Source organism: Varanus komodoensis, unplaced genomic scaffold (assembly GCF_004798865.1).
Source record: "Varanus komodoensis strain SLA01 unplaced genomic scaffold, ASM479886v1 scaffold11, whole genome shotgun sequence".
In the NCBI taxonomy this organism is placed as follows: domain Eukaryota; kingdom Metazoa; phylum Chordata; class Lepidosauria; order Squamata; family Varanidae; genus Varanus; species Varanus komodoensis.
In genome coordinates, this window is record NW_025335317.1 from 34170477 (window position 1) to 34185402 (window position 14926).

Here is a 14926-nt window from a genome sequence, read left to right on the forward strand (position 1 = left end):
GGCACTGATGATTAGGAAGGCTACTGGCAAACTGGAACACATCCAGAGGATGACAATAAGAATGGTAAAGGGCCTGAAGGCCAAGTCTTATAAGGAAATATTGATGGAATGGGGCATGTTTAGTGTGAGGAAGAGGCTAGTAAGATGTAATAGGATAGCTACCTTAAAATAAATTAGTAGATGTTACATATAGATGATGGAGCAAATTTGCTTCCCCTCTGGATTCCCTGTATCAGCAGCACACTGGGGTCCCTTCCAACTGTATAATTCTAGTGATCTGTACAGAGCAGGGCAATTTCTGAATGCAACACTTCCAAAATGGGGAATACTGGTTTCTAGGCTAAGATGCTTGCTTCAGATGAGAAACGTATGGGCTGAATTCTCCACTTTCATATTCTATGTATCCCACCCAGTATCTCAAGCAGAGTTGGTTGGAGTGTGGGACAGAGGTTTCTTTATAGCTCAGCCTGCTCCATGAAAACTATCTGCTCTGGAAATCTATAAAGCACCTCTGTTCAGCATCTGCTAATGCCTTTAGAAACACTTCTGTTCTGGCAGACATTTTTTATTTGGTGGGTGAAATGCATCTGATATATTTGTTAACTTTGTCCCAAGTCTATTTTACTGATATGTTTTCTAACCTTGGTCCTTGATTAACACTGGTCTTATTTTTGACTTTTGATGCCACTTTGGGCATCTTTAAATAGAAAAGTGGAATATAAACTGATTTGAATAATAATTTTTTTCCAGATAAGCTAATGGACTTTTTGACCGAAGGAGGGGCTGGATGATCATCTACAATAGATGGTTTATTCATTAATATCTGTGGTCAGATATCACTGTCTTTCAGGCATCACAGAACACTGTAACCATGAAACTCAAAAGCTTGTTAAATAAATTACAGTCTGATGATCTCTGTATCACTTTTACATTCCCTGAGGGAAAAAAATGGGTGCAACAGAAATACTAATGGGGCTGATAACTACCAATCCTGAGTAGTGAGATAGTGAACCTGGAAGCCTATTTTAGTTCCAGACAATGTTTGGCTTATGAAAACGCCTGGAGCAATTGCTTTCTTAGAAAGCCACTTCCTTTTTTTTATTCAAAATAATTAAAAGGGCCAACAGCTTGGTCAAGGAGAATGCAAGGTTTTTAGATTCATGGAAATCTTCATAGGAAAAACAGGTGACATCTTCAGAAGCTTATAAACTCTTGTATCAACCTACATTTATCTAATAACAAATACCATTCCACCTATACCCCTATTTGCAAAACTTTAACGGAAAAGGAACTGCATGAAAGGAGTCCAAGAAAATTCACCCCCTCCCCAAAAAAATTCCCTTAGATCCTTGTTTGAATACTATCCCTCTATGTTCCCTACAGTTTTAAGATGTCAGAGGGGCTTTGCCAAACCGCCACATCCAGTCCATGCCAATCATACAAAGGAACTAAAACAGAGCCATATTTTCCCCATCTGGTAACTAACCCACCCAAAAGATTGTGAAGAATCGTGGGGTCAATGTGGATGATGAATCCAAACTGCAGAAACCAAACAAGGAGTTTAAGTTGGAAGCTCCCATATGAACATGCCTAGCACAAAGATACCCCCATAGCTCTAATGGACAGAAAGGGGTGTGATGTTAAACCTGCAATTGCCTCTGGAAACAATATCTGAGGAGGTTTTGTCCAATGCCTGCAAATAGGTCCTGGGGATCTGAGCTGGAGGGAACTGCAAGCATTCCAACCTTGAACAGCCCAAATAATATAGTAGCAGGCTGCACACCCTCAGAGAAGTATCATATATTTTGAAACACAGGCCATCCTTTCTCATCCTGGTGCCCTCCAGTGTGTTGGATTAGAACGGCTTCAGCCATCCCCAGCCAGCTTGCTTAGACTAAGACGACACTAGATCGGGAGGGGGGGGCATGCTGATATAATGAATTGGTGCAGGTGGTGGAAATTGAGGTAATTTTCTGCAGGCAATTCCATTCAGAGAGAGAGAGAGAGACAGAGACACAGCGCCCCCCCCCCCCATAAAACTGAGTTTGCCAAACAAAAAGCATGTAAGTACTCACTGGTAGCTACGATAATGGCCACTACATTGTTCTCCATGGGAACACTGGCGGTGGGCGTGTGTGTATGCGCCTCACTTGGCTGGGTCATCTCAGGGGTTGTCCACTGTGGAGCTCTCTCCCAGCTTGGCAGCTCCACATGTAGGAACAGCTGCCAGGCTGACGGAATCCAGGCTACTCAGATCAATTCCTTCCCCAGCCACGCAGCCGAGTCAGCTCTTGCTCCAACACGCCAGAGCCCATTCAGTCCACTCGGGTTACTTTTAGCTTCTACCTCTTTCCCTGGCTTGAGCCTAGGATGAGTTTCCCTAAGGAAGGGTTGCGTGTCCTGGCAGTGTCTCTCTCCCTCCTCCCCGCTCCTCTCCTCTCCTCTCGTGCCTGGTTCTGGGTGGTTCTCCTGTCGTTGCCTGCTAGATTGCGCCCCTCTCTCCTTGAATTCGCATATTAGCCTTCCAACACGCGAGTATGTTTTTGGCGAGCTGAGAGTGGGCTCTGAGCTCTTCTTTCCCTCTAGACGTGGCCTGGTGCTGGATCACCTGACGTATAAGAAGCGGCTCCGTTTCTCTTCTCCCTTACAAAGGTGTGCTGAAAGTAATCGTGTCCGAGGAGGTTGGCTTGGTTCTTTTGGTACGCTTGCTCCTGATCTTCGCTTTCCCGTGAAGGAGATCCGCTGTCAGTTCCGTTCGTTTTGCACTTTGGTCTCTATTATCCATACCATAGGGTCCGTTCTATATAATTTACAAAAACTCGCTCCAGATCTAATCCGGTCGATTCACCCCAACTGAAAGCTCTTTAAATGTTTTTCTTTTTAAACCTCCCAGGCCTGCCCAGTTCCATCCGGCACCTCCAACCCAACTCCTGCAAATCCTTCCCAAGGTGGATCAGAGTGCAATGTTCACTCAGAACTGGAATTTCACTGCCGAGATTAAACCGGACTAAGCAGAACAAGAAAAATACGCCCTCCCCCCTGGCTTCGGTTCTGGGCTGCCGGCTCCCGCGCCAGCAGATCTTTGCACCCTCTCTATCGGTTTCCTGCAGCTTATCTCCCAGATTTCGCTTCTCATTGGTTACTAATTGGACGCTCTCAGTTCCGATTGGTTGAAAGTCAAAATTGCTACATTCTCCGGATAGAACATTGTGTCGGCGGTCGTCATGGAAACTGTGCACGTGGGGGGAGGGCAGCTCTTCCTCGCCTCCTGCGGTAGTGTTCCGGTAGCAATGGCTTTTAATTGTGCGCTGCAAGAGTTTGCGCTGCTATCACCTCTGAGTTATTGGCTTCTGACTATTCAAGAAACAGAACTACGCAATACGAGGAGCTTCCTTGAAAAAGACGCCTGCGGTAATACTAACTCACAATACGCTCAAGATGCGAAGATCTCGGAATGCGTTTTAGATATTTTAATAAGCCTGGTGGAAGTGGAGGGTAAGTGTGGTGTAACGGGCAGTATGGGGTGGGGGGAGCTTGAACGTGGAGGAACTCTAGTTCAGACCCACCACAGCTCACTTGAGCGTGTCACAATACTAAAGATAATAGCCCTGCGTGCAAACGTATCCGCATTTGTTACACGGTATGCTAGCAGTAGCTCCGGGTAAAGCCGGCATGTGGCATCAGAAGGCCCAGGAGTCGCACTCTCCAGCGGCTCCAGCCAGGGCTAGAAAAAGTGCTGCTGCCTAATACTCAGGAAAGCCATTGCCAGTCAGTGTGGACTATATATACTGGGCTAGACAGAGCAGTGGTCTTACTTGGTGTCCCAGGTGGCACCTGTGGTATCACACTCAGCAGCCCCCAAAGAAGCCAACTGCGGGTTGGTAAGTAACCACAGAATGTGTGGATGCACTGCTGGCAGCACACCTGTGCCCTCCCACTCGTCCCATCAATACAACAGCTGTTGTGTTGCGTTCTGTGACTTGGCCTGAGATGTGACAGTTTCCTGTGTTCCCCCTTCCACATACTACTTCTCGGAAGGAGTGGCCTTGGATGAATAAGTCACATCTCTTATTTTATATTGTATATTTGTAATTTATTTTAATGTATATATTTTAAAATGTTATGATAATTTAACTTATTTGTTGTAAGGCTTCGGCGAATGGGGCGGCATAAAAATGTTTTAATAAATAAATAAAATAAAATCTCTCTCAGCCCAAAGTTGCCCCTTGGTACATCTGTGGTTAGCTTCACAGATGCCAGGCACGGGTTTGATAAACATGCCAGGGTTGTAAAGGGCTGGGTGTGTGTCATGTTCTTTCAGAGTCTGTGAGCAAAGGAAGTGATGGTGGTTCTCACTGGCAGCATTAGAAAATGGTTGCCCAGCTAAAATGAAAATTCAGCAGGTCTAACCCTCCAACTGCTTGGGTGTCTGCTACAGAACTTGGACCGCCATAGGCAGGAATGCAGGGCTGAAGGCCAATCAGTAGCCTTTGAATTAGTGCATCATATGAATAGGACTGAACTCAGACTGGGGAGACTTTGAGTGCTTCCAGACAAGGCTTTTTGATGGGTTCTGCTTCTTTCATGGAATTTCATAGGGTGTCAAGATCACATCAACCCCCCTCCCGTTTTCCATTGCTAACTTTCTTCCTTTTTCCATATTGCAGAAAATCCTTCAAGGAAGAAAAGAAGGAATACCTGTGTAGCACCTTCTGATAGGCAGGTCTAGGACTTCTCTGCCTGGATGAACTCTTGGATCCATCTCTGTTCTACCCTGAAATAATCAGATTGCCTTACATCAAATCCCTCCCGTCTCAACACTGTTTAATAATAAAAACCTACCTCACAGGTTGTTGATACTGATGATCCATACTAATATGCTGCTCTTTTAAAATTAGTGTAAGGTTATTATTTAGGGTTAAGGAGAGCTGCATGGAAGCTGGGAATCCTCATGCCATAGTAGGCAAATATCAATTCTTCAAAATAACTAGTTATATTTATGAACCATTATAAAAATTAATAACTAGTAAGATTAATTACAGCAGCCTATCCTATCTTCTGCAGAAAAAAGGAATTAGTTAAACCCGAAGGCTGAAGCTACCATCTGAGAATCTTAATAGAGCAGTACTTTATGGGCTTCCTCTCATAGGTTCCAGAAACATAAGAAACTAATTCCATACATAAAGTGGCTGCTTGATCTTTCAAGTATGTCTTACACATTGTCCTCTGGCACGTGATCGTGCTTTATAGAGGTTGTTCTAACAAAAGTGAGATTACACCTGCAGAAAGCTCCCTCTGCTGGTTTTTACTCAACTTGATCAGCTATTGAATGTTCCTTGAATAACCAGAAGGCTGCTTGCAGGAATTTCTGCAAGCAGTTCATTTGCTTTTCAGGAAAAGAAGATTCTTTTGAAGAATGCTCTACATGACATTGAATTTGAACTTGCCTGTTCAAAGGTCTGCCACAGTGTGAAAAGGAATCTTTTAGATAGATGACTGTTGTAGGACAGGGTGAAAGGAGCATTAAGAACATTTTATAGAACATGTCCTTAGCAAGGTGATGTTGTGCGCAGATTGAGGAGAGATAATGTGACATCTTGGTGCTTCTTGTTCCAAGATCGTAGCATACTAAAGTTTGGAGAGCAGTGGGTAAATGCCCTTTATATGGAAGAATAAAGGCAAAATATAGAAGCAATAACTTTTTCATTGGCTGAATTAATGAAAGAGCCACAGCTTGGTGGAAGAGCACCTGTCTTGTATGCACCCGGTCTGAGATTCAGGCCATGGCATCTCTGGATAAAATAGGGAAAGACCTCTGTCTGAAAATGTAGAGAGGTGTTGCCAGTCCATGTAGCCCAGCCTTTCCCTAGCTGGTGCCCTCTAGAGGAGTTGGTCTACAGCTTCCATCATTCCTCAGCCAGCCATGAGCTACACTCCAACAACTCTGGAGGACACCAGGTTGGAGAAGCTGATGTAGGCCATACTGAGCTCAGTGAAACCATGGTCAGACTCCAGTGTGGCTATGATCTAAGTCCTATGATGTCGCAGAACGGCCAGAAGAATTTTGACAGCCAAGAAGAGCAATAGAACAGAATCAACAGCGATGGGATGCTGATGGACAGTGAAGGCAACAGAGCTTGGTAGAACCAGGAGAAAACCTGTTGATAGAAGGGATTGCGCACTTTCAGTAGGAAGTAGAGGATGGGGCAAGGGGGTCAAAGCCTGGAGAACCGAGCATAAATAGAACAGAGGAGGCAGGAGAGGTATCGGGGAGACAGAGGTAGACAGCTAAAGGAAGGCAAGCAGTAGGCAGTGGTTTGGGACCTGGAGGAGGTAGGTAAGATGCAGGAGACAGGATAGCTTCACATTGCTGGATTTGCAGGCTTTTGGCTAAGATTCTGTCTTGTCAGTGGCTTTGAGAATTCTTTATAGGCACTTTCAAGATTTAATGGTCCACTGTGAGTCCTCCCTTTTTAACAACATGCTTATTCCCTTCTACTAGACCAGACTCTTGCATTGCCCTGAGATATATTCAGTAGGTTAGTTCATACCTGTGAGGCTGGATAGGCACCCTTTCCTATCTGAACTTGTACTGAAAGCTCCAGAATAGCAACCGTCACAAGTGGGTCCATAATGTGCACAATTGTGCAGATATGCCTCTTCATAATATTTTGCTGTGAGCTCCTTGGGCAGGGCAGCAATTGCCTATATTGGCTGTCGATATCATGTAGTCACAATGAAATAAATGGTCCTCACATTGTGTTTTGTAATATATCTGCTTTTCCTTATATACATGCATGGAATTATCTCAGTGCAGGAAGCATGCCATGCGTGCACTCTGTGATTTGAAACCGGGAGTGCAAACATCACAAAAGAGTTGGCATTTGCTTGTAATTGTTCCATTTGTGCCCTATTAAAAAGCAAACCACCGACATACCTAACAATGCAGATTTAGGCTGAATGAAGGATAAACCTTGATCAAAGCCAGCAGTGCAGTGCGGCAAATCTTCCTCTTGGTATGTATCTGCAGTACCATCAAATGCTTCCCTGTCACGCAAAGTGGGAACAACTGTTGTCCTCTATAAACTTAGGATGGACTCTTTAACTTACAACAGGAGTGGACAACACGCAGGCCAAAACACACCAAAGGCTGCAGTTCCCATCAGTGCTAACTAGTATAGCCAGCAATACAGAACTGTAGGCCAAAACTTCTGGAGGGTCACAAACTGGCCATCCCTTCTTGGAACAAAGGAGGCCTGCTTTCCCATACGTACATACATATATGCATTCTTTTTGGAATCCCATTTTAATTAATGAGACTGGGCATATATAAGGACAAACATCCCATATGGTGTGTGGGTGTGAAACGGGCTCCCGAGCATCCTGGACCTATGGTTACGTGGAATTAATCTGTTATAGAGTAGGAGCAAACCACTTAAACCTGCAGGGTAAGATTTTCTGCAGTTCATTCTCTTGTGAGTTCTTGCAGGAACTGCTAGGTTTTGAACAGATGGGAAGAGGAGGCATTGTCCTTCCCTGCAGAGACAGCCTTGTGTACTACAAAAGCACCGCAACAGTATCAGGTGGTGGGAACTGGCTCAAGTCAATGCTGATAACAAGCACCCACTGGCCAGCCCAGGTTGGAAACAATCGGTGCTTGAATGAATGAAACAGATGTGATTCATCGGATTCCTCTGCCAGAATGACTGAAACAATTACCAGGCAAAATAATCCCAAGATTGGTGCACCTGAGCATCTGGAAAACATGGCCCAGAATCAGAAGCTGTCTTTGCTTAACATTCCTCCCCGCCATCTCTTATTTACCCAGAATTGGAAGTAGTCTCCCTGGTGTCATTACAAAATCTCTTCGCTGAACGGTTTGGAAAAATGCCATATTTACACGATCTGCCCTCATTAGGCTCATTAAAAGATGGCTGTAATATTGCAGTGTAGGCGGCAGCATTTCACACCCTGGAGTGCAGCAGTGCACAGGATGGTGATAAAGGGGGATATGGCAAGGTTAATCACGCCCGACAGTGTTACAGCAATTTTTATGCAAGGGGGCTTTTCAGCGCTCTGCAGTGATGAATTCATCCAGTTCCTTTGCAGCGGAGGGATAATGAGCTCATTCTGTAGTTGGAAACGCTGCTGATGCAGCCTAGCAAAGGCCCTTCCAATTAGGGATAAAGTTATGATTAGGCCCTATTTCTGTGCCAGTCTCTTGAATGCACCTTAATCCCCAGCCCCCTTCAATTGCTAGGAATGATTTGATTTTGTACCAAAAATACCTTTAAAAATACTAAGTCTTATCCAAGAGCTGAGAGTAGGTAAACTAAGGCTGTGAGACATCTGATTTGACCACTGTGATCCCCTCCTCAAGCTCCATCCCCACATTTTCTGTAACCATGAGGACTAGAAGCCTCTTAAAAAACTGAAAGAAGAGCACGTCTCTCTGGAAGTCAAAAGCTGGGTCAGATGACTCCATGGCATAGGCTTGGTGTGGGGATAGAACAGTATAACAAGTAATGAGGACAGCCTATAATCCCATGAATGTTAAAGATAATGCATCTGTCTTAGCCTCTGATCTGGGCAAGAGAGCTTGGATTCAGTTACAAAAGCATTCCAAATTTTACAAAGTAGGAAATCAATGCTTTTGTGTGCAGAAATCAGCGTGCAAATTGATGAAAGACCCATATATTCCTCCTCATGTTTCAGCTCTATCCATCAGGAAAGGAATGGGTAATAAGAGCATTAGCCCCACCCCTTCTCTGCTGTTCTCATCACCCTCTATACAAGCATGGTGACTTCTTGGAAAAACTGAAATAGCAAAACCCTGATCTTCCAGGTTTCACGATCCTCCACAGGCTTTCTTCGCAGCCAGCCACATTTTTTGCGAGGAAGGCGAGAACAACAGCAAGGGGTGGCGCTAGCATGGGCACCCTTGCGCCTCATTTACGGTCGGTGCTGTAGCAGATGGGGGCTCTCAAGGATGCCGCGCATGGTGCGCAGGGATGCTGAAGCCACTTGCCGGCCTCCGCTCCTTCCCTTTTCACCCTTAGCTTAACTATAGTCCTGACAGTAGTTGCAGGGCAGCAGGGAGAAGAATTCTTTCAGCAGCAGTATACAGGTGTGAGCTGCCCTTACTATAATGCAAAGTATTTGGGGGCAGGCTGATTCTGAATGGGCAGTCAAGATCCACAAGTATGACCAAAGACCTGCTTCCAGTGCTGAAAACTGCTAGGGCTGGTTCGTTGATATGGATCAACACAACGGCCTATAATCTTGGACTCTCCTTGCCAACAGTTTGGAGACTGTCATGATGAGCAATTGCGTTTCCAAACTGATCGTTGCACTACATACAGGTAAGGATAATAGCTGAATAGGACAAATTAATCCACTTCATTTACACAGTGATGGCTAGAAGACTTGCATCAAACTGGAGACAAGAGGTTAAACTTTCCAGCTAGTAGGGTATAACTGGTGGCTGAAGAAAGGTGGAGGGGAGTGATGCACAGATCAGGTCTCCCGGCCCCTTCCTCAGGTACAGGGATGCCCTGGAGCTTGAAAGATTTAAGCTGGGGACAGTCATTCAGTGCTGGTCTCTGCCTAACACTTCAAGAGATGAGAGTAGCTGATTCTGGCTACTGGAAGCTCTCCTCCCACCACACCCCAGTTCTCCCAACATCTCATTTTAGTCAACTGATGCCAGCAGGCTATTTTGCTGCAGGAGAAACTGATCTGGCATTTTTTGAGCCCACCAGGGAAAAGGCAGCTGGCTACAAAAACTGACACTCTTCACACAATAGAGATATAGATATATTTGTGTTGCATATTTAAGACAATTTTACATAATGCTTCTGACACAAAAGCTTTCAGCACGCATTCTTTGGAACAGGTTTCAGTTCAGAGAAATCTGCCTCATTCTCTCTCTTGGCTCAGAATATAGAACCCCCACTAATGAGTCCCTCTTCCGGGCTAATGTGCTATCCCCCCAGCCCCATCCTACAGCTGGAGACAGGGTGGGTTGGGCCCTGGGTGGGGGAAACAGCCCTAATCAATGTGCTCTAGGCCTGGAAACCCCTAGCCACAAAGATCTTCCGATTCACTGCCTTGGAGTTTTTTTAGCACCAGCACCAAACTACTGATTTGAAAACCAGAGACCTTTTGTATGTAATCCACGGTTTCTGACCCAGAAAAAACACAAACCAACAACCAGTTCTGAAGACATGCAAGGAAGCCCTCTCGCTGGAAAGGCTTGGACCAAACCCTGAGATCAAAAGATTCTTAAAGTCTCGCTGAGTCTGTTGCCAGCAGCCCAAACCTCAGGTCCGTTTCAACTGGGGGAGAAATAGCCACCTCCTAAAAAATATTTTCAGGGACAGTAACAACTCCTCCCCATGTCAAATCACAAATGTCAGGGGTGGGGAATCATGGCCCTCCAGTTTTGTTGGACTACCACTTCCATCATCCCTGATTCCTGGCCATGCTGGCTGGGGTTGATGCAAGTAACCTCTGGAAGGCACCAGGATGTCCACCACTGATTTATGTGTTCTGCCTGGCATCTGATATGGCACACATTTTTATTTTCTAAAGAAATGAAAAAGGTTACTCCAGAAGGAGACGATTTCAACACTTCTGTAACAATCATTAGGGAAAAGACAATGAGCCTCAGACACTGCAGTCCCCAGTTCAACTGGGGGTGATTCAGTCATCAGCCTGCAAGGATGCACTTTAAAGATCAGTTCTGGATAGGAAATATGACTAGACATAGAACAACGTTTGGTACAGAACAGGGTCACTCTCTGTGGATGGGAACACTTGTTTCTGGCAGGGAGGCATACAGCTGCAGAGGGCTACGCTTTCCTCTGAAGGTAGGTAGGTGTCTGTGTGTTCACAGGGTCACAAATGAGGCTGTCTAGACACACAAGTCAGAGCTACAAATGAAGAGGGATGAAATACATCTAACAGTTGGGAGGAAAGGAGCACTCACTGTGACAACAGCAGTGGCCGGTGCAAAGAGAGAGTTGCCCAGCCATCCAACGCGAAGAGAATTCACCTGAAAGCAAAGGAGGGGATCTAATGCTTTACTTCAGATGTCCATGCTACCTGGATGGGACAGGTACGACCATTTACCGAGCTCTGCAATATGCCACCAATTCACAAACACAGCCAGACGTTAGGCTGGGAGGGGAGGAGAACAGACAAGGTGGATGGTGAGGTGTGTGAGCGGCACATAGGCTTGGCATGATTGGTAGCTCCGTTGAAGAGGACACGGCTGCCAGAGGTCTGGTCCCTTCTTTGCTTCTGACTAAAGCAGGGGTGGGAAGGCAGCTCTGTGTTGCAACAGGGAGAGAGAAATCATCTGTCAGACGTCAGTAGCAAGAGGCACCCCGCTGCCCTGCTAGGAAGGAACCACGGATTCCACTCCCTTTTCGCCTCTGATTCACTGGGAGCACAAGCTTATCTTACAATGGAAGCCGAAAATGGAAACACTGAGATGGAATGGGGCAGGGAGGGAGGATGACCACAGTCTCTATTGCACTTTGTTTTTTTAATATATATGTACATATGTATAGACATTTGTAAAAAAAGTAACTAAAATGAAGGAAGAGGGGTGGGAGACGGGTCCATCCAGTCAGCACCTGCCGCTCAGCAGGCACGGACCTGGCACGTAACAGCCGGGCTTCCTGAATTCCCCACCCACCCACCCCGCCGTTTCCCAGAATCCTCTGCCAGCAACCATTTGGGAACAAAAAGTTCTGATCTTGCAGAGCGTCGTCCGCAATGGAGGGGCACGGTGCCGCGGGTGGGTCGGAGCCCGGGGGCCGCCAGCACTTCCATCTGCAGGGGAGCAGCCCCTCCCACCCACACCCTCTCCAGCCAATCCTGAGCACAGTGGGCGGGGCCACCGCCTTGTGCCTCTGACAGGCGGGGGCGCTTCGGCTCCGCTGAAAAGGTCCTCCTGTCCGCCCACATGCAGGAGGTGTCTTTCCACAGGATGCTGCTGCCCAGAGTTTGCCCTGCGGAGAAGTGGGGCGGGGGGCGCCTGCCTGCCCCACACGTGCCATCCTTTGATCCCAACAATGCGCTGCCGGCCACCCCTGCTACCTCAGCCGTCCGTTGGGCTTGATGGCCCCCAGTTCTGATTTGGGGTCGGGGGACAGGGAACTCCAGGAGGTTTTGCTACAGAGCTCCAGGGAGGAGCAGCTGGAGGGGCTTGCCACGCAGAGGCCGGCCACCGACCAGAAGCTGCCGACACTGCTGTCCGTCCAGTTCTCCAGTGCGTGGCCCACGAGCTGCGTGTGCTGATGGGAGGCCCGCCCGGTGCCGTCCAGGCGGGGGAGGCTCAGGATCCCAGCCAGGCCCTGGAAATTCTGGTCCATGTATTCATTGCGGGGCGGTCCGGCGTGCAGCCACTTGCCATCCTCTGAGCAGAAGCGACAGAAGGAAAGGTGAGCAGGGCACGGCCCCGTGAGTGCATCATAAAAGACCCGCCATCAAGCAGGAACGTCTTACCCTCCAAACTAGGAGAGAGCAACCGGTACACAAAAACATCTGGAAGACCACAACTCCCATCAGCCCTAGCTGCTACAGCCAGTGGTGGAGGATGATGGGAGCTGTAGGCCAAAATATCTGGATGGACAGAGTTTGCTGCAAAGCCTTTAAGTCAGGGTCCTCAAACTTTTTCAACAGGGGGCCAGTTGACAGGTGCCAGCGGTGGGAGCGGGCTGCCAGGGCAGTGCCGGCAGGGGGAGGGGCCCACGAGATGAGGTGGGGACAGGGAGGCGTGTGGGGCAAGGTGCTGGCTTGCTCGCGAGGAGATCGTTTTATCCTGTGGGGCGAGCCAGTTAAATGGGCATGGTGGGCCAGATCCGGCCTGTGGGCCTTAGTTTGAGGACCCATGATTTAAGTAAACTGAGTCTGGTTTTGCATTACTTCCATTCCTCATCCTCAGTGTTTTCCAGGCAAAATGACTGGCTGTCACAGCTTGGCATCCTCCTTTTCTCGGGATGCCAGGGAAAGTGGCTGGCAGTGGATGCCACCATGAGGTCCTGAGTAGATGGTCACCTTGATGACATCAGCAGCCTGGGCACACACTTGCCTGCTGCTGGTTGCAGCCTACCCACCCGCCACCCACACCTTCATCAAGGCATCCCAGGAACAGGAAGGAAGAATCAGGGAGCTCTCTCTCCAATCACCACCCCTTTACTTGATGGTGGGGCACCAGTGGCTGTGGTTCTGCCTCAAATATCTTGGCATCCTCCGCCACTGAATTTTTTAGGGCTGCACTTCCTGGCACACTTCAAGTCGGCAAGTTAAAGACGCCTTTCTACATTTCTTCACCGGTCTCATATTTGCATAGGATTTGCCTGTTTTCCCTAACCTGGACTGACAGATGTACTGCTCTCAGTATTCCTGATCACTGGCCATGTGGATTGTGGCTGCTGGAAGTCAAAACCAAACCGTTTGGAAGCCAGCAGGTTGGGGAGGCTGGTGCACGTCACCGCATCAACGTTCAAGGAAGACGGGAGAACTGCTAGGCTGCAAGAAGCAGCGATGAAATCTAAACTCACCTTTGAGGACCCAGTTGCATAATAGGTGGGGCTTTTTAAGTACATCCCTAGAAATGTTGTAATATGTAGCCACAAATATAAGGAAGCAAATATGCATTTAGAAGCACAAGTGCCAGACAGGTGTGTTCAGCACAGACTTAAGAATGACTGGATTTACCACTGGATTTAAACACTTTCCAAACCTAATCTCCTTCAGGTGTGCAGGGTTACAATGCCCATTATCTCCAGCCAGATTTGTTGAGAACTTCAGGCTAGGGGTCCTCCCCAAGTGCAGCTCTCAAGAAATCCGGAGAGCTTCAGGTTGGGGACATGCACCTCTGTTTTCTGCCAGGTAATGGGTGGAAAGCCCTTGATGTCCTTAGCATTTGTTGTGCCAGCCAAATGAAGTGGTTTCACTGCAAAGCAGCTCCAGTGTAGCTTGACTTACCTTTCCTGAGGGGTTGCTTGTGGTTGAAGGTCTGTGGGACCACCAGGAACTGACTCTCTCCCAAGGGCTCCCACAATTGGAGGAGGCGGACAGTCCACACACCTGGGCGGAGAGGCCGGTTGAGGGGCGGCTTGTACTGCGTGAACTCTGCCTCAGCATCCACTGTGATGTCATAGGATGTAGCGATGACGTAGGTGGGGTCAATCCAGACCACAGTGGCTGTGAGGTTGGGCCCCCGGGCCCATTTCTGCATGGCAACTGGTTCATCAAAAGGCCCGATCAAGCCACCAAAGTTGCGAAAGATCCTCTCCTTGGGGTCCCATTCAGTACCTACCTGGGGGAGCACAGAAGGAAGGAAGGAAGCTCAGAGTGGAAAATTACACCCCTGGATCTGGTCTGTATGATCACCATGCTGAGCACCATTGGCCTAGTTACTTGTCCAGGTGTGGCTGGTCATTTCATCCACATTCACATGGCACTCAACACTCATCAATAAGCCATGCTTAAGCCACAGTGGCCATGCAAACCAGGCCCTGGGTCAAAAACAGTGAAACCTGCCATTTCCCTCCAGCTATGGTTGTGGCGGACTTGCCAATGGCAAGAAAACATTCAGAATCTGTGTCCTTAAGTAAGGAATACTGATAACCTTAAAATGTTAGCAATAACCTTAAATGTTATTAAAATACATAAAATGCAACAAATTGAAGGACAGCATGTGTCTATAAAAACATGATTTATTCGATCTACTGCTAGAAGAAACCCTTGCTTGACTTCTGCCACTGAAAGTCTGCTCAAATACGAGAGCTCAGCAGTGCCTCAGGAAGTGACTCAGATCCTGCCTGCAGCTAGGCCTCCGTCAGACACAGATGGGCTCATTTTTCGCGGTTCTTTCCTGTTTGGGTGGGATAGCCCCATGCATCCAATA

General features: G+C 47.5%; 2 protein-coding genes and 1 long non-coding RNA gene across 6 annotated transcripts in view; 1 reads left to right on the top strand and 2 right to left on the bottom strand.

Moving 5' to 3' along the window:
* LOC123018159 overlaps positions 1 to 3107 on the bottom strand; it is a 28153-nt gene extending 25046 nt beyond the window's left edge. Inside the window, exon 1 of one of the 3 annotated variants that reach the window (XM_044420007.1) lies at positions 2076 to 3107. In XM_044420007.1, coding sequence (XP_044275942.1) covers positions 2076 to 2163 — 88 coding nt within the window. In that variant the 5' untranslated portion in view covers positions 2164 to 3107. The remainder of the gene's footprint in view (positions 1 to 2075) is intronic. The other 2 variants (XM_044420005.1, XM_044420006.1) reach the window with 2 other exon arrangements.
* An 81-nt stretch (positions 3108 to 3188) lies between these two features.
* On the top strand, positions 3189 to 4848 carry LOC123018161. Its single transcript, XR_006413734.1, has 2 exons — positions 3189 to 3495; positions 4668 to 4848. It is a non-coding gene; the product is annotated as an uncharacterized LOC123018161 (long non-coding RNA).
* Positions 4849 to 9798: 4950 nt separating this feature from the next.
* The window catches only part of XYLT2 (xylosyltransferase 2), a 38316-nt gene continuing 33188 nt past the window's right edge, over positions 9799 to 14926 (bottom strand). For both annotated transcript variants that reach the window (XM_044420010.1, XM_044420009.1), the window contains 2 exons: positions 14002 to 14335; positions 9799 to 12427 (listed from right to left, as the gene is read on the bottom strand). In XM_044420010.1, the coding sequence (XP_044275945.1) occupies positions 12105 to 12427; positions 14002 to 14335 (657 nt within the window). In that variant the 3' untranslated portion in view covers positions 9799 to 12104. The remainder of the gene's footprint in view (positions 12428 to 14001; positions 14336 to 14926) is intronic.